We start from the raw sequence: 20,373 nt of genomic DNA, 5'->3' as shown, positions 1-20,373 counted from the left end.
CATCCCACTGGAAGTGGTGGAAATGGTGGCTATGATCACATTTACATATAAAAGAATTTTTCCTACCTACTATCAGTTCTGAAGAAGCGTCACTGGACTTAAAATGTTAACTCTGTTTCTCTCTTCACCGATGCTGCCAAGTCTGCTGACTTTCTCCAGCAATTTCTGTTTTTGTTTCAGATTTCCACCATCCGTAGTTCTTTGTTTTATTTTAATACCGGGAGGCTGTGCTATCTGTAGGTTTCACTACATACAGTGTGACATTTGGATTTGCTGCTCCTCATCTGTCTAGCTGACACAAATTTTCTTCAAATGTCCAAATGTGCTTATGCTTGATGCTGATGTCACTGCTTGCAGAAGGTAACTGAGATACCAGTCTCTGTCTCATGATCGCTGGGGAACAGGAACTTATTTCAGCTCCAGAGATCAGAGAGGAACTTTATGTTTTATGACGAGAGGTTGAATAGGCCATTCTGTACTCATTGGAATGTAGGAGAATGAGAGATGACCTTATTGAAACTGTTAAGGACCAGAAGAGAACCCCTCAAAATATTTTGCCGAGATCCTAACTTTTTCTTATTTTTAAAGGTAAACGTCAGGTGCTGTGTTCCAGATGCCATGCGACTGGTCAAAGTATTTGACATTAAGAAGAACACAATTTATTTATATGCTATAGATAAAAATACAACCAAAGAAAGATGAATTTAGAATCACTTGACTTCTTGGGAAAACTTAACAGAATAATAGATACAGTAACTATTCCTAATTAACTGTTCCAATGTCGCAACATCCCATAATCACAGACCTTGGCAAAATGAAAATTCAGACATCGATTCTCACATGCAGTACTCCAATCCAGGAGGGAAAAAAAAACCTCAGGGGAAAATTCAAAGAGACTAGCAGCCAAGAGACATTCACTGAAGCTTCAAACTCTATTGGGCCCCCAATGCTTCTGCTTAAAGCTAGATCTAAAACCTGAAAAAAATTAGAAAGCCTGGTGTGTGAGTGCTGACCACACCCAGGCTGTTTCCATTGTTCCAACTTTAAGAAAAGAATCCTAAGGCTTCACTTTCTTAGAGATAGCTTGTCATCTCTGCCTTACAATCTCTGTTCAAAAAGAAACCTGGAAAAAATAACTTCTTGAAAGCTACATCATTGTCACAAAACATACATGATCTTTAGGGGACTTGACAGGCTAGATGTGGAAAGGTTGTTTCCCCTTTTGGAAAAGCCAAGGGCAAAATTTCAGAATAAGGAGTTGCACATTTAAGGCAGAGATGAGGAGGAATTTCTTCTCTGAGGGTAGTGAATCTATGGAATTCCTTACCACAGAGGTTTGTTGAGGCTGAGTTGTTCAAAGCTGAGTCAGACAGATTTCCAATCAGTAAGGAAATTAAGGGTTATGGGGAAAAGATAGGAAAGTAGAGTTGAGGATTATCAGATCATCTGTGATCTCGTTGAACAGCAGAGCAGACTCATTGGGCTGAATGGCCCACTTCTGCTCCTATAATCTCATAGTTTTATGCTAGCTCAGGTTGACCCATTTGTTACTACCAGCAGTTTGCAGGAGCGTTGGGAGTCATAACAGTTAATTTTATCAATGTTAACAGAATACATTGGGTGCGTAGTAAGTCTGCAGCTACATCTTTACTCCGGAAGCAATGAGATTTAGCATATAATTTTTTTTAAAAAAGAATAATGTTTATCAAGCACGAGCTTCCAAAGACTAAGTTCTACTTACATCCTATTGACCGTGATGATAACTTGTGAATAAGATGACACAAAATGGGGCAACTAAAACATAAGGCTGTATCTAATGGTTTTTTGGCTAAGTCTGTGTGGCGTCAAATTTTTTGCAGCAATTTCTGTTGCAAAGCATTGTGAGTTTTCTCACTGTGTCTTACATACTCGCTCCATTAACTACCTGTCGGGCATCCATCACATCCAGTTGCAACCCCCGTTTACAATGCCATGCCCAGGACAATTTGTTATTCAGTAATTCACTGGCATCCTTTGCCTTACCATCTTTAAAAGTCTGCTGTGCACCAGGATAAGCATCGCTAGTCCAGAGCTGCTCTGCACAGTTCCTGATATTTGCCTCAGCCTGTGAAGACAGGAACTGGAGCTCCTGCTGGGCGGTGTGGTGCAGAGGCAGGACTCCCTCTTCCCCAAAGACCAGCAATAGAGCCACATCACCAGACCATGCAGCTTGGTCTGAGGTTGCTATCTGCATTAAACCATTCACGTTTGTTTGGAGAAATGCTTTGCACTGTAGAGATGGGTAATGACCTTCAACACTCCATCAATGTAATTGCTACCATCTGATACCTTCCACCAAGACTATCACTGCTCTTGGAACCAAGGCTCACTGCACCACTTTCACTATTGCCTGTTACATTTTCTCTCACTGACTGTCACATAGCCCAACCCCTAACGCCACTAACCCTGCATGCCCTCTGCCCTGCCTATTTACTTGCTTAGGACATCTCTCAACCTGCACAAACAGTAACAACTGTGCCACACACTTTCATCTCCTTTAATATCTGTCCCTTTCTCAATCCTGAAGTAAAGCTGCTCCCCCCGGTAGTGCAGTAAAACGCAAGACAGGTGGTGGGCTACCTGATGTTCAGCTCCTCACCCCTTGTGTGGAGACCATCCTGACTTTGACCACCCTCAAGTGACTGACAGTTTCCAAGCTCCAGGACTGGTATCGGAAGTTGTTCTTGACTTACAGTGCTGGGGCCCCTGAACAAAGGTTATCCCCCTTGATTTTACTGAGGCTAGCTCACAGCCATGGCAAACTTCTTGGCTTTGTGACTGTACAAAACTAAGCAAAGCAACTCAGCAGTAATACAAGCCTGGTATCTCTGGCTGAGGGAATAAAGAACACAAAGGCAAGGCAAGGTGAGGCAATGTAAGGCATCCAGGTAAGCTCAGAGTGAATAAGGACTATGACAGGAAGTGAAGATCCCAGAGATGCATCCTAGTCTAGCCCATGGAAATGAATGCCTTTACTCCGACATTATAATGATAGTTATCCATGCAGCATTGAAGTAAAGGAGCGCTTGTAAGTGAACTGGAAATCTGTCATGATAGATGATTAGTTACAGACTGGTGCATATCAGATGCCAATGTTCATGGATGTGTAGTGCATGTGGCCCATTACCCATTAAGTGTGACCTGAGATATTGCTGACCAATGTCCAACATGGAGCTACTTTGGAGCAAGTGGTGAGCTGAATCCATCAGGTTCTGATTTCCATGTCAGTTTTCCTCAGTGTCTAGTTTGTTTGGCAAATTTGCCAAGATAGAAAGCTGAATATTAATGAGGCACGTTGGACTGTCAACTATACATTTAACAGGCAACAATCCCTCTTAATTGCCAATTCACCCCAAAAGATGCAGCGAAAGGCTCCTGATGTCGAGATTGACCTCTGAGGACTTCTTGTCCAATTCTGGCACAAGTTTCTCTGCAGCCCACATTGTTCAGATCTCCCCCCATAGTTCTGTGCTACTGATACTGGATTATCTGCACCTCTGTGTGTAGAAAAATGAGGTTATTTCAAGGTTCTGTCATCCAGCAAATAACTTTTCATCAACGTTTGGAAATGATCAAACAAGAAAGAACAAAGCAGTATTTATTTTACATCAAACTCCGCATTTCAATAAGATGTCCCTCCCTGCTGCCTAGCTGTTAAGGCCTAACTAAAAAATTAGGCAGTTGGCAGGGTGGGAAAGATATGAAATTGTGGAAAAATGTTGCAACATTCCTCATTGATCACTAAGTCTGACCTTACCCTTCCCTTTTCACAGTGTGTATTTCTTACCGTCTATTGACATAAAATCTAAATTTAAGTGCAATAAAAGATGTTTTATAACAACTTCCACTAGGCATCAGGAAAGGACAGGATGACACAGTATCTCAGTACATTCTGCCTTTGCCTCAAGGACCTGACATGAAAACCTATCTGATCTAATTTGATGAAAGTTTGTTTGTTTGTTACGTCTCCTGGCTGGAAGGTGTCCCTGTGAATTGAGTTCAAAAAGTCTCCAGCCAGTATCATGTGCATTTGGGCCTGCAGCACGCAACAAACTAAAAGAAACACTGAATAGATTGGATAAAATGAAACTGCTGGTGTCCACTTGACCAAAGCCAAGACAAAATTCTACAGGTGTACATATCATGATGTGTATCTGAGAGAGTATCATTCCAATGCAAAAGTTTCATGCAACTGTCTCCCTGATTTATATTGCAATCTTCTATAAAGCCTGTGTGAAATATAGATCCAGATTGACTGGGGACGTGTGAGTGTACTGGTATCATGACACTTTCACAAAGTAATGCAATGACTTCCATGTAAATTGTGGGCTGTCGCATTTGTAGCAGGGCTGGCGAACTGACATGAAGCTGCTTCCGTGTATTTGTGTAGTTGTGAGACATGGGGTGGAATAAGTAGATCTGAAGAGCTAGCTCTAAACATGCAATGAACAAAAACGTGAAGTGCCTAACCTTAAAAATACAAAAATCTGGGAGCAGCAGTTGGAATTTCTGACATTGCTATTTCTATATTTGCAAGTTTTCTTTCAAGCCAGAAAGACTCACTTCTGGTTTTGAAAGATAATGGATATTTGTATATAAATTGACAAAGTCAAAAGAAATCTGCTTTCCCTGACATCACCTACATTTGTTGCTAATTCAAGCATATTTTTATTAATACTGTCTAGACTGTCCATGTTTATGAGGAAATGGATTTAATGGTTGATGAAGCGCTTTAATTGAGAAAAATCTGAAGTGGGAATTGTGAAATTAAGAACAATGGGAAATGTTGAAAATTAGCAAGTATAATTTATGGAGGTATAACTAACAGATGTGGAGAAAGTTTCAGGTTTAATACTGACAATATGTATTCAACAGCATGATCAGCTGTTACCTTTAATATACCAAATTTGTGATAGTCTGAAAAATTCAGTTATGTGTCACTACTTGTCAAAAGCAGAACAGTATCCAGAAAGCCCAGGCACAGTAAATTTATTCAGAAAGTAAAATCTGCATAATGTCCTATGTACCCTGGAAATCTTTTTATTGTTTTAACATACTGATGTGTTTAATAATTACAATAGACATTAACCACTGAAATGAACGTGTACTGGTAATCCAAATGTTAATGTTCCTCCATGTGATAATTCATTATTGATAATAGAGAAAGACCCTATTTGGTCTGATATTAACCAGATTAATCACAGAAATTGAGCTTTATTTCAACTAAGGGCTTTTGTACTGTATCTCTGCAATGAAACACAGGTTTGAGCTGGGACTAGACATCCTTGGCATTCTGTCTGGGAGTCACTTTTATGGGCTGTTTGAACACTTCTTGCATACAATAATCAAAATCAGATGGAATTTAAGTGAACTGAAATTGAAGACAATGCAAATATTACAGCAAAGCATTTATTTTAATTTGTGTAGCCCATCCACTATTGAGCAGAAATAAAATCTTGGAATCAAGGATAGGCCTTTCTTTCTCTGTTCATCATCTTGGAATTCAAAAATTCCAAGATGATGAACAGGGAAAGAAAGACTTATCCTTGATTTAATCAGGTGAAGTGCATTATAAGGAAAGTAGCAGATGGAATATAACGTGGAGATGTTATGCATCTTAGTAGGAAACATGGAGAAACAGATTATTTTTTAACTGATTGATAAACTAGAGAAATCTGGGTGCTCTTGTATATAAGTCACAGAAAGTTAACATGCAAGCGTAGCAAACATTGAAAAAAATTATTTTTTAAACAAAGGAATGAAAGAAAAATAGAATAAAGAAGTCTTAACGAAATCATGCCATGATGAGATCACACCTCCAGTATTGTGTACACTTCTAGTGTCCTGACTAGAAGGATATCTCACCTTAGGATGAGAGTAATGAAGTTTCAGCAAGTTGATTCCCCCGGAACAAAGATTGTCTTATCATAAGAAATTGAGCAGGGTAGGTCTGCATTCTATACAGTTTGGAAGAATGAGAGACAATCTAGTCTTTGGATAGTTTGGTGGCACTGAAGGTGAAAGAAAGATAGATCTGGAGGGGAATCTAGAAATAAGAATTGTATTGTCAGAATAAGAGGCTGGTCAGTTAACTTTGAACTGAGGAGAAATCTCTTCACGCAGAGGATTGTACATCTACAGAATTCTCTATCTCCTGAGAAACATAGAAACATAGAAATATAGAAGATAGGAACAGGAGGAGGACATTTGGCCCTTCGAGCCTGCTGCACCATTCTTCATGATCATGGCTGATTGTCCAACTCAATAGCCTAATCCTGCTTTCTCCCCATAACCTTTGATCCCATTCACCCCAAGTACTATATCTAATCACCTCATGAATACATTCAATGTTTTGGCATCAACTACTTCCTGTGATAGTGAATTCCACAGGCTCACCACTCTCTGGGTGAAGAAATGTCTCCTCATCTCTGTCCTAAATGGTCTATCTCAAATCTTCAGACTGTGGACATACCCATGTTCTGGACATACCCACCATCGGGAACATCCTCCCTGCATCTACCCTGTCCAATCCTGTTAGAATTTAATAGGTCCCTACGAGATCCCTCCTTCATTCATCTGAACTCCAATGAAAACATTCCCAACCTAGCCAATCTCTCCTCATACGTCAGACCTGCCATCCCCGGAATCAGCCTGGTAAACCTTCACTGCACTCCCTCTAGAGCAAGAGCATTCTTCCTCAGAAAAGGAGACCAAAACTGCACACAATATTCCAGGTGTGGTCTCACCAAGGCCCTGTATAACTGCAACAACGCATCCCTGCTCCTGTACTCAAAACCTCTCACAATGAAGGCCAATATACCATTTGCCTTCTATACCGCCTGCTGAACCTTCATGCCTACCTGGAGTTCCAAAGAGTTTGAATAATTGAGTATTTTCGAGTCAAGAGATTGATAAATAATTTGGATGCAAGAGGACTCTAAAGCTCTGTGGAAATGTAAGAAGGTGTAGATGAGAGAGAAGTTCAGTCATGATTCCTATGATTAGCAGAGCCAAGGGGCCTGAGGTCTTACGCTTCCTATTTTTCTTATACTATTATCAGCAATTAGGAACAAGAGACATTCAATTGCTGATGTATCAATATATTAGAATATTGTTACAATTGATTAAATCCCTGTTAAACATTGGAACAGTTCATTTTTGCGCTTCCAGAACTTTACAAATGTCCCAAAACATAGTAAGTGCTGGAGAAACTCACTCGGTCTGACAGCATCTGTGGAGAGAGAAACAGAATTAATGTTTTGAGTCTGATATAGTTCTTCTTCCAAAGAAAAGTCATATCAGACTTGAAACACTAGCTCTGCTTCCCTCTCCACAAATGCTGCTGGAATTGCTGTGTCTTACCGGCACTTTCTCTTTCTTTTTATTTCATATTTCCAGTGGGTATTTATTGAAAAATACCCACTTAATTTCTTTGTGCATTGATGCATTAAAGACATGGTGTGATAACAAAGTATATTATTCAATAACAATTTAATGTGGACAAAACCTAATGTTCACAGTGTACAAATAAATGCAGTAATAATTTGTTCCTTCATATTAAATTAAAATGTAATTAAACGGATATTGGCAGAGTTCTACGCCTATCAGAATGAGTACAAAGTTTTTTTTTATGTACAATGACAGCATTATTAATGCAAGTTTAAGATAATGTGTTGCAGTATTCTCATGAGAAGAACGTCTTCGAGTTATTAACACTAGCCAGACCAATATAAGCTGTGAATAATAGATCAGTAAAGAGCTACATTAATAATGTCTCACATCATAACAATGAACTTTTCAGTCCATGTATGATTTTTCTAATCCACTCATGGGATGTGGCTTTACCAGCGTTTATTGCCCATCCTTAATTGCCCTGGACCACTTTCTTGAACTGCTGTAGTCCATGTGGTGTAGGTATACACACAATGCTGTCGAGGGGAGTTCCAGGATTTTGCCCCAGCAATAGTGAAAACACGATGCCAGCCATAATTCAGCATCAAGATGGTACATGGTTTTGAGGTGAACTTGCAGGTGGTGTCATTCCAATATATCTTCTGCCCCTGTATTTCTAGGTGATAAAGTTCTCAGGGTTAGAAGGTTCGACCCAAGAGCCTTAGTGAGTATCAGCTGTGTATATTTTAGATGATACGTACCAGTGCCACTGTACGTTAGTGGTGAAGGAAATGAATGTTCTTGGTGTCAGATGGGATGCCAGTAAAGTGGGCTGCTTTGTTCCGCATGGTGTCGAGTTTCTTATGTTGTTGGAGCTGTAGTCATCCAGGCAAGTGGAGTAATTCCATCACTGTTCTGTCTTTCAAATGCTGCACTGGTTTTATGGAGACAGGAGGTGACTTACTAATCATGGGTTTTCGAACCCCTGACATTGATGAGTTATTTTTAGCAGTGGAAGGACTCTAATGGGGATGCCCACAAGACGTATTAAGGAAATAGATGAAGACCCTCTTTGCAATAAAAAAAGAGGAGTCACGGAGCAAAGGAAATAACAGAAAACATATGAAGATTCTGTCAGGATATAAATGCAGTTAGATTACGTGTTGAAATGCAGGAAACTGGAGCCCCCAAGACTGGATGCCCGTGAGGTAATTCAGCAGCACAGAGGCAGTGGATGGGTGAGAGGTAGAGCTGAGTGTCACCAGTGTACCTTTGGAAACTGAATGTATGGGCCCTGATGGGGCTAGCATAGAGGTGGGTGAATGCAAAGCATCTCTCTGCAAGCTGTCCTGTCAGTTTCCTGTATCAGTCTCAACTCCCCCCTCACCTCCCCACCCCTCCCCAATCATTATCCTGGAGGTAGGATTGTGTGGAGACAAGTCGATAGAGTCACTCACCTGCAAGTAGCAGTTAGCCAATTCTCCCCGATGATGATCTATTGAAGTCTATTGTTGAAAGCCAACTCAAATTGTCCAGTCAGTCTCCGGGTCCCTGGAGGCATTGGACACCACTGTCTGAAATTGCCTCCAAATGGCAGACTAGGGTTGGGTTAGAGTACCAGTGTTTCTCCAGGCAGGCTGAGAGACTCCCCGTAAATGCATGGGTGCACCTGTACTTAAAACCTGAGCTTCAAATATCTTCAAGGCTAGGACCTACTTTGGGTGGGATTTTAAAGTCTTGGAGGTTGTCTCTGAATCATGACACCTCAAGGACAGTCTCTAATATTCAAGCTGCTGCCAGTGGGCTAAGGGAGCCAGGAACCCATTCAGTTCCAATTAACAGCCTGGTAGACTCCATTCAAATATTGACATTAGACTTTTCAAAGGGCAAATCAGCAAACCCAAACAGTTTGATACACACTAGTTCCTAGCTGTCAGGTTCCCTTGATGGGACATCTAAAAATTTGTTTTATTTGTAAAAATCGGTTGTTTCGTCGACCAGCTTGTCCCATGTCAAGTGTAGTACCTGCATTTTACCTTCATCGTCACTTTGCTCTGTGTCAACACTGCTGGCCTCTTTTAAGGAGCTGCCAATGAGTGGCAGCCCTCATCATGGCTGCCACCTGCTTTTGCAGCTGGTTCGAGACAAATACCTCCCACCTCCTGGATTTACATGATACCATTAATTGGGCACCTAATTAGACCATTTACTTCTCAAAATCACATTGCAGAGTCACAAACCAGAATTCATCTGGGATTTGGATTCTTGACCTGCTCTGAAAATCCAGCCCTGGAACAGCTTTCCACTTTTACCATTTTATATCCCGATGATTTCACGGGAATGAAAATGATCTGTGTGCAAAATTAGCTGTTGATATGTTATTTTGTACCAGCATGGGTAGCCAATTTACCTGCAAAGATGATCAAGAAGTCAATGTAGTAAACTTGATTTGATTGCCCATTTCCAGTTTGACAGACTCGGTACTGATGTGTTTAAGTCAAAAATATGCAGAACTGAGCTCGCAAATAAGTTGGATCATGTATGCGAAGCTTCATTATCACCTAATTTGCAAGGATTATAAACTCACACAAATTTAGAGTCAAAATTATTCTTAGTGCACATGATAATACAAACTTCATTTGAAATTAAAGAGGATATAACTTTAAAAATAAAAGATGTTGATTTAAAATGTGACATGCATCAATTAAGGATGTATTTACATAATGCATTACCTCTACTCCTGAAGTTGGGAGAGGTAATGTTTTTACCTATGTGTTTGTCTATTCGTAAACAGTAATCTCAAAAACTAATGTACTGATTCCAATGTATCTTGGTATTCAGGGTATGGTCAAAAGAAGAACTGATTAGTGTTTAACTAAGATGTGGGTCTGAATATTGGAACTTTTAAAATAAAAGATCTGCTAATATTGTGAGATGAGCAGGTTAATGTTTTTAATATTATGGGTTATCTCATTTGGAATGTTGGTGATTGTTTTAGAATGTTGTGGATTGGCAGGACTGCTAAAGTGTGAGTAAAGTTTTCAGAGCAGATTGTAAGATTGCTTGAATACTCAATGAGGTGGAAGCTCTTAATAAACAGGTTGCCTTTTTCAGCTCAGATTCCTGCCCATGGTATGTCAGGTGCTCAGTCCCAGCAGAGTGTGAGGATCCGTGTCTGTGTAGTCTGGGGATTGTGCCATAGTCAGTCTTACAGGTCAAGTGCAACCAGTGTGAAGATTACAGGGCTGACAGTTGGGATAGTGTGGAGGCATCTGTCATGAAGGTGCACTAGATAGTTTCTAATGAAACATAAGGAGGCACTGAGTATGATGACAATGGATGGAAGAGCAGATGGGAAGCAATGGCCTAGTGGCATTAGTGGATAATGTTCTGGGAACCTGGGTTTGAATCCTGCCACGGCAAGTGGTGGATTTTGAGTTCAATAAATATCTTGAATTAAGGATCTAACGGTGGCCATGAATTCATTGTTGATTGTCAGAAATACCCATCTGGTTCAATAATTTCCTTCTGGCAAGGAAATCTGCCATCCTACTATGTGACTCCAGACCCACAGCAATGTGATTGACCCTTAACTGCCCCCTGGGCAATTAGTGATGAGCAATAAATGCTACCTAGTGAATGAATAAAAAAAGTTAGTGCTGATGCAGGACCAGGAGAGGTTGTAAAGTGTCCTCAGTGAGTGAGTAGGAAGTACAGAGAGCAGGAAGGGTTAGTAGCTTGCAAGGATGAGACATGATGTTGAGTATATATGTTGGAAGAAAGCAGAAACAGGGACCTGACTTGGATGATCAGCCATGATCATATTAAATGGCGGAGCAGGACTGAGGGGCTGAACAGCCTGCTCCTGTATTGTATTTTTTTTTAGTGTAAAATTGTGGTAACAGCACCAGCTCTAAACCTATGGATTTTCCATTGCCAGTGACATATCCAAGAATTCACCAAGGTCATCTAAACTAACTGTTATCACATCCTCAATGAGCTGCAGCAAATTTACCAAACCAAGATCTTCCACCTCTGAAGTTATGTTAATTCCTGCTCATTATGAAAACTGTTTTTATACTGTCTGACATGCATACTATTGCCATTGGTTCACGATACATGGAAAATTCTGACAGCCAATGGAAATCCCCAAAACAATCTTGTCAGATTCATTAAGGCTGGCCCTGCTTAGAGATAACAAGGTTTCTGGCAGTTTGGTGAATCTGACCTATTTGGTGCATAAGACTACACAGGGCAGGAGTCCACAGAGTCACCAAGTGTATGAACTGTGACTGAAAGATAAATGGCCTGAATGGGTTGACATGTCGTACGTTTTGCTTGATGGATCCAGCAGAGTATTTTGATGATGCATTGGAGTTGATTTGTTAATGTGAATTCTATGAAGTCAATGTGTTGAGACTCTGATGAAGGGTGTGATGCAGTGCCACTGAGCTGAATATTTTACATGGTGAAAATGACAACAATATGAATATTTGGAAGTTTACAACTAATTGTTTAGTTTTTAACTAAGCTTGATCAATAACTGGTTCTTTATAGCCTATGTTCTCAAAGATATTAGCACAGCTTGACAATGACAGTGAGAGTAAATTCTGTGACTGCAATATGTCTAATGATGAGTCATAGATAAATATGGACCGTTTGCCGTTTCCGTGGGGACCTTATTCAGACAAGGAGGAATTTTTCTGAATTCTTTTTTTCAGATTAGTCACTGCTTTTCTTTTCTTTTGCCTCCTGGGTTAGTTATTTTGCCTTTTGGAGAGTGTGGCAAATGAAGTTGTACAATCAAATGGTAGGGGAACATTAATGTGGCCAATGCTGTTTTATCAACTTTTTGTACTCATCTATATTGAATTCAGTTAACAAATGTAATCTTGTATGTCAAAATGTCTAATTACCTTGAATTTATGATATCATTGGTCACAAAATGTAGTGATTTCAGGAAGAAGTTAATTGCAGCTCCGCCTTATATTTCTTTCCTAAACAACCCGTTCAGAGATGTTGTTACACACCTCTCAGGGTAGGTAGGATTTGAATTTAGGCCTCCTGGTACAGGGGTAGAGACACTACTGCTGCACCACAAGAGCCCTGCAATTCTAATTTATACCTTTTTTTTCTAATCAAGCTGTTCAGAGATGGTGGTACACACCTCTGGAGCAGGTGGGACTTGAACCTGGGCTCCTGGGTAGGAACACTATCACTGCACCACATGATCCCTTCGGTTCCAATTTATAAGTTAAACTCACAAGTGACTTACACTTGTTAGGCTGTTAGAGACAGAGATTCTTGTTTGGGTAATGCATGAGTCGTGTTTGCATACTATGCAAAAACTGTCATTTTTCTTTGCAATTTGTGAGAGTGTTTTGAGAATAATGGGATTATACTTTTCCTGCTTGGTTAAAAAATCCTTCAATGCATGATATAAGTAGGTTTGGTTTATTCTATTTTATCTACGTTTATTCTGTTAACAAACTTCTTATTTATTGTCAAGCCAGCATCCACTACATTGTGTCCATATGTTTCAGCAAGAGACCAATTTATTAAAACCAAAATAAAACAAAATAAGATCTAACAATCTAGGTTTCAATCTGGATCTGACTTTTCCAGCTATAACAGGATCATAACAAACATTATTACATCATACCTCTATCATCCAATTACTAGTATTTTTAAGCTGTTGCTGGACCATCATATATTCAAAATATGTAATGATAAACACAGCTATAATAAAATGATTAGAAGTTGCATGTATTTGTTAACAGGAGAATTCAACTGTGCATTTGAAAACGAGAAGATCTGTGGGTTCACACAAGATCGGCTTGATAATTTTGACTGGACGAGACAAAGTGCTTCAACCCGGAACCCAAAATACACTCCAAATACTGGACCCAGCGCTGACCGAAGTGGCTCCAAGCAAGGTAAAGTAGCAATTTCCATTTACCAAAAAGTCCCTCTCTAAGCACAAGTAAGTTCACAATTCTAAAAGAGTTCCGTGTAACATAATCCCATTTCCTTTCGCTGCCACTATTTTACCCCATGATCTTTTATTTGGTTGATACAACAGCAGCTCCGAGCTAGGATATGCAATCTGTCTGAAACTTAACCATTAACAATGGATACATAATGTGGGCAAAAATAATTGCTTGGATAAAATGGATTATTGTAGTTACACCTCGAACTAAATGAACCCAGAGATCCTACAGAGTACCATGCTGTTTCTAGCAGACGCTGTGAACTTCATTGGAGTAAAATCCAATCCTTTATAGGTTGAAATTTTTTTAAGAACAAATGCCTTTTGTTTTTACATGGTCTACAAGTTATAAAACAAAATCAGGGATAATTTCAAAAATTCAATGCATTTTGCATTTAGTTATAAACTGACCTTTAAAAATTCAGGATCCAATTTTCAGTAGGGAAAAATAGGAATAGCTACAATTTCCAGTCACAGGATCCATTCTATTTGTTAGACTTGCTCTCATCTTTAAATTTTGGAAATGTTTTGCATTACAATTTGCAAACAGCACAAACTGGGAACCGAACAGTCTGTCAGGGGCATCTGTGAACAGTGCAAGTAACAGTATATCTTCTTAATGAATCATCTTAAAGGATTGGGAAATAAGCAGTTCAGAAATTGAGGAGGAAATGTAAATTTAAGTCGGTGAATTTTCAACATCAAAATCAGGTTACACTTGCATGACTGAATTTTCTGTTGTCTGACATCAATTAACGCTCATCACATATACTCGAATGTATAAGATTTTACTTTCTGTTGTTAGTTTAGCCCTAACCTACCATACTAATATAGCAACCTCATGGTCTTAAATGATGAACCAGTGAAATCCAGCCTTAATTGAAAGGTTTTGTGTCTTGGACAGTGACTTTTGGATCTACAACTTTAACTGTGCATTTGTGCATGCCTAAAGATGCTGTGGCATTTGCACCAATTTACATAAATGCCATGAGCCTCATGGTTATTTTAGCAGCAAATATAAGACTTCTTTTGTTGACATGGTAACATAAAGCATAAGAAGAAATCAACAGAATTAATATAGTGTAATGAACCTTGATTATGCTTACAAAAAAAAATTGGAAGACAATTATAAACCGTTTGTGCCACATTTCATTAGTTCAGGAAAGTGTTGAAAAAAAATGGAATAACTTGTCATTAGTCCAGCAGATCCAGACAACTGAAAAGTAAATTATGTGTTCAGATTCAAATTTGCATATGAACAATGAGCATCCATAAACAACATTTCAAACAGGGAAGCAATATTTCCCTAGGCAGCTATGAGCAGCATGAGGGAGAAATTTACAGAAATTTTCACGAGAACTCTATGCACAAATATAATAACATGCAAACACTAGCTTAATTGATGGTTTACTTTTTCTATTTCTTTTTTATGTTTAATATGGCAGGTGCTTCTTTGGGCCACCATAAAGCTGCTCTTTGCCATTTTCATTTCAGTTTTACAGTATTGGAGTTGGGTTGGAGTTGGAGTTCTATTTTGCATATGGTCTACTATAACCCCTCAAGCCCACTGTTTAGAATCAACATTAGAAACATTACAGTCCTGATGCACTAGAATTCTTTCCTGAACTCTTTGTCATACCTACTTTCAATATCCGCCTCGAAACTACTCATCAAATCATAAAATCATACAGTACAAAAGAAGCCCTTTAACCCAGCAACTCTGCACAACCAAAACTCCACTAAACCTACACTAGACCCATCTTCCAGCATTAGGCCTACAACTTTGAAAGGTATGACACTTCAGGTACTCATGAAAGTATTTTTTAAAGGTTGTGAGATTTCCTGTCTCAACTACCTGCCCAGGCAGTGCATTCCACATCCCCACCACTTTCTGGGTGAAAATATTTCTCTTCAAATCCCCTTTAAATGTCCTGCTTTTCTCCTTAACATTATGATCCTTAATTATTGATCCTTCAGCTAAGGGGAATAGCTGATTTCTATCCAACCTGTCCATGCCCCTCATAATCTTGTACACCTCAGTCAGATCACACACCACCCCCCCCACCGCCCCACCAAACCAAACCCAACCTTCTCTGCACCAAGGAAAACAACCTCGGCTTATCCAGCCACTCTTCATAGCTAATTACTCTTTTGTACAAAGCTTTGGTCAGATGCATTAACTCTTTCCTAATTCTGATTTGATGTCTTTTTACCTTCCCTTACCTTTCCTTTTCCTCTGTCCAACTCACTGCACTGCTTTGACCAAATTCACACGACCTAAAGTGCTCCCTCCACTCTGTGTCCCAATGCTTTGCTACTTCATCCGGTTTCCCACCTGATGGGTGTTTTGCTGCAATGAATCAATGCTGCAAATTGACAGGACTGAATCATTGCACCTGCCTGGAGCAGATGGGCCATGGGGAACCTGGAAAGCAAGCTTTCCTCACTTGCAGCAAAACTTTAACTTAACTCACACCAATCAGATCACTGACTAGAAGCCAAACCTAATCAATTGACAGGCTCCCAGTTGGCCAGGGGGTCAGTCAGTGAAGACTCTAAGACTGTGTAAACCCGTGATGGCGGGGGCAGGGGGGTTGCAATCTTGAAGTTTATGATGGTGTGTGCTAAGGGTGGCAACAGATCAGTTTACAGAGGGATTGATCAGAGGCTGTGAGGAGGCTGCAGGGTTGTAAAAACTGTATTCAGAGAGTGGTGGGATTGGAAAGTGTGTTGCTTAGGGGTTAGTGGCATTAGGGTTACCTTGCATCTTAATCTGTATAAGAAAAGCAAACATGCTCTCAAATTATTTCTTATGGAAATCTCAACAAAGTTTCTCCTATTTATAATATAAAATCAAGAAAAGGGAATACTTACCTGCACACGTACTGCTGAAGACAATTAGATTTACTTCCCTAATGCTGTTTGTAGCTTAACTGGAACTGTGTTGTTTGAAATTAACAAATATTTATTCTGAACTTTCTGTATCATAATGGAACATTATTTCATGTCCAAAGCAGAGTTTTGTAATGGAGACTTTCATATAAACTAAAGAAATATCTGTTACATCAGTATTCTGCTGCAAATTTCATCATATCTAGTGTATTGGTGAAATTGAGGCATCATAAGAAAGATATAATTTGTGAAATCTATTTGTCAAAAATGCAACTGTGTAGCAATTAAGATAGTAGGAGTGAAAATAGCAGTGTTTTACAGTTAAACTCATATGTTTGCTGTCATGATGGGAAGGAAAATGGACTGATTGAAAGAGTTTCAATTCCCACTTGCCTGACCTTTAGTTTTAAATAATAAGTCAGTCTGAACCAAAGCTGACCTAATCCAGTCTTATGAATCACTCTTTAAAACCACTTTAGTCATTGAACACAGCAAGGGATTATGTAGAATGTTTAATAAGAAAAGGTTGGTGCCTCTGTTATGCCCATTAACCACATGTTATTCGTTGTGCAAGCTTTCAGAGCTAATGAATATCAGAGATTGCATTTGAAGAAAATTGCTTGTTGTAAATGATGTGTTTGCAAATGGACATGGGTGGCTTTATAACCAGAAATATAATCATTTACAAGCATCTTGGTATAAGTAATCATAATACTGTACTTTTAATGCTTTCTACAATAAAAGAAAGGGCAAATTAGGAACTCCCTAGATAGTCTTTTGTGAACTTATGAGCATTTGGTTCTGTTTGCTGATTGACAAGTGCAGTGATGTTAAGTATACATTGTCATAAGTAGTACAGCTATTTACAGATTAGATAATAAAACTATGCCTAATTAGAAACAAGGCCAACAATTCCTGGCCCAAGTAGATAAGCCCAGTAGGAATTGGGGCAGAGCTGTTGTCAGGAACTTCCAGCTTCCATATTTTCTTCCTCAAATTTACCTTCCCTCTTAACTTGAGAGCCCTGGCTGAGTGGCATGGTACCAGATGTCTTTCAAAGAGGCTGGTATCCCATCACCAAGTCACCCTTTATATATATGTGGAGATTTCTTGGCACTGATCCAGCTCCCTCAGGGCCAGTTGTCTGAGTGAACAGGGTATCTGACACTCCTGTTGATATCTGTCAGTCAGGACTCCCTGATTGGACCAGATTAACGGCCCCAGAGCTAGGGAACTCCTATTCCATGAGGTCCACCTGGCTGACCTTGTTACAATCACTACACAAATCTTTGCCAAAGTAGCTGTTTCTCATGTGTGATAATGGTAGGCATCACAGCCAATTCTGACCCAGCCTCCACACGTGTACTTTTCCAAAGTCAGTTATTCAATTAAGATTGAGAGCACCAATTTGGTTAGGGGGTATGAGTACTGCGACCAAATACAGTGCCTCTACTAACACTCTGATTGACCTCCCCCAACTCTGCATGGGCTAAGGATGAAACTTGTGACCTTTTAGGCTTGAGTTCCACATTGTGCAGTGCAGTTACCAATTGAGCCTTCAAGCGTGTACAAATTATTTATAACTTATCATTCCTCAACAAATAGATGCAGCAGTGTTATTATAAGTAACAATATACCTTTGTTATGAGTGGTGGCAACATCATCTTTGAATTTTTATATTGTGATTAATTCTCTCTTTTCCAATTCATTCCTCCTCTGAGCACCATAAATGATGCAGAGTAAACCCAAAATCACCAATGACACCACATGTGTGGCACGTACTCTCAACTTTGCCAGGGATCAATAACATCTCACCATAGTAGAAATCATAAACAGTGTTTCTTAAAGCTTTTTAGATGTGGTGAAGAAATGCTACCATTAAAATTTCCATAGATTTTGTGCTATATTTCTGGTTGCCATATTATAGCAAGGAGGAGATTACACTGGAGAAGGTGCAGAAGAGAATCACCAGGATGTTCCTTGGGCTGGAGTGTTTCAGCTATGAGGGGAGACAAGATAGGTTGGGATTGTTTCCTTGGGAGCAGAAAAGGCTGAGGTGGGGTCTGTTGAGGTGTACAAAGTTCTGAGGGGTATAGATAGAGCAGATGAGGATAATTCATTCCCCTTAGCAGAGCATTCAGTAACCAAGGGGCATAGTTTTAAGGTAAGGAGTTGGAGGTTTAGAGGAAATTTGAGGCAAAAAAGTTCCTGGAGGTTTGGTGTATCTGGAACTCACAGGCCTAATGGGACATGACGTACAAGAGCAAGGAGATAAAATCCAAAAGGACTGTGGATGCTGTAAATCGGGATCAAAAACAGAAGTTGCTGGAAAATCTCAGCTGGTCTGGCAGTATCTGTGAAGAAAAAGTCAGAGTTAATGTTTCGGGTCTGGTGACCTTTCCTCAGAACTGATGGTAGCTGGGAAAATGTCGGCTTATATGCAGAAAATAGGGAGGGCGTGGGGTAGGGAGTAAATGATAGGATAGATCCCAAAGAGAGAGAAGAGACAAAGGAGTTGATAACAATTTGGCTGGGACGGTGAATAGTTGTTCATGGGGACTGTTAGTGACTAACAACAGGTAATATGCAATGGCAGGTAATGTGATAACAAGGCCTGGTGTGTGGGCTAGGGGGCTAGGACCTGGGAGAGTTCAGGCCCTAAAATTATGGAACTCAATATTGAGTCCGGAGGGCTGCAGGGACCCCAAGCGGAAAATGATGTGTTGTTCTTCCAACTTGCGTTGAGCTTCTCTGGAACACTGCAGCAAGCCAGAGACAGAGATGTTGGCCAGAGAGCAGGGTGGTGTGTTAAAGTGGCAGGCACCTGGAAGCTCAGGGTCTCCTTTGCGAGCAGAACTTAGATGTTCTGTGTTACACCTTCACTGGTTACAGGGGAAGGTGCCGTGGGGCTGTGGGGAGGTGTTGGGGGTGAATGAAAAGTGGACCAGGGTGTCCCAGAGGGAACGGTCCCTGTGGAATGAGGACAAGGGAGGGGAGGGGAATATGAGTCTGTTGATGGCATCTCGCTGGAGGTGGTGGAAATGGTGTCTGATGATCATCTGGATGTGGATGCTGGTGGGATGCTAAGTAAGGACAAGGGCAATACTTTCACTGTTGCGGGAGGGAAGAGAAGAGGTGAGGGAGGAAGTGCAAGAGATGGGTCGGACTCGGTTGAGGGCCCTGTCGACAACGGTGCTGGGGAATCCTCAGATGAGGAAGAAGGTGGACATGTCGGACGCCCCCTTGTCGAAGTTAACCTCATCTGAACATATGCGATGGAGACGGAGGAACTGAGAGAATGGGACAGAGTCTTTACAGGAAGTGGGGTGTGAAAATGTATAGTCCAGGTAGCTGTGGGAATCAGTGCGTTTATAGTGGATATTAGTGTCCAGTGTATCCCCAGAAATATAAACAGAAATGTCAAGGAAGAGAAGGAAGGAGTCATAGATAGACCAGGTGAAAGTGAGGGCAGGGTGGAAATTGGAAGCAAAATCGATTAACTTTTCCAATTCTGGACGAGAGAGGTTTGCAGCACCGATGACAGCATTGATATATCGAAGAAAGAGTTGTGGGTGGAGGCCAGAATAGGACTGGAACAAGGAATGTTCCAGGTACCCCATGAAGAGACAGGCATAACTGGGGCCCATGTGGGTACCTATGGCCAACCCTCTGACCTGAAGAAAATGCGAGGAGTTAAAAAAGAAGTTGTTGATGGTGAGGACGAGCTTGGCCAAGCAGAGGAGGATGGTGATGGATGGGGTTGATTCAGGTCTTTGCTCCAGGAATAAGCAGAGAGCTCTAAGGCCCTCCTAGTGGGGAATGGACGTGTAAAGGCATGTCCATGGTAAAGAGGAGGTGGCTGGAATCTGCACTGGAAATTGTGAAACCAGCATAAAGCGTCAGAGGAATCACAGATGTATGTGGGCAGGATTGTACCGGGGAGAAAAGACTGAGTCAAGGTAGGAAGAAATGAGTTCTGTGGGGCAGGAGCAGACTGAAACCATGGGTCTGCCTGAACAGCCCTGTTTGTGGATTGTTGGAAGGAGGTAGAAGTAAGCTGT

The 20,373-nt window shown here is 40.5% G+C and overlaps 1 protein-coding gene across 1 annotated transcript in view; it reads left to right on the top strand.

Annotated features, from left to right (window-relative positions):
* The window catches only part of mdga2a (MAM domain containing glycosylphosphatidylinositol anchor 2a), a 570,544-nt gene that overhangs the window by 439,732 nt on the left and 110,439 nt on the right, over positions 1–20,373 (top strand). Inside the window, exon 13 of the mRNA XM_048600082.1 lies at positions 13,212–13,367. Within this exon, the coding sequence (XP_048456039.1) occupies positions 13,212–13,367 (156 nt within the window). The remainder of the gene's footprint in view (positions 1–13,211; positions 13,368–20,373) is intronic.

Source organism: Rhincodon typus, chromosome 8 (genome assembly GCF_021869965.1).
Source record: "Rhincodon typus isolate 14 chromosome 8, sRhiTyp1.1, whole genome shotgun sequence".
NCBI classification, from domain to species: Eukaryota; Metazoa; Chordata; class Chondrichthyes; order Orectolobiformes; family Rhincodontidae; genus Rhincodon; species Rhincodon typus.
Note: the sequence above shows the minus strand (reverse complement) of the source record. Positions and strands in the feature narration are given on the sequence as shown.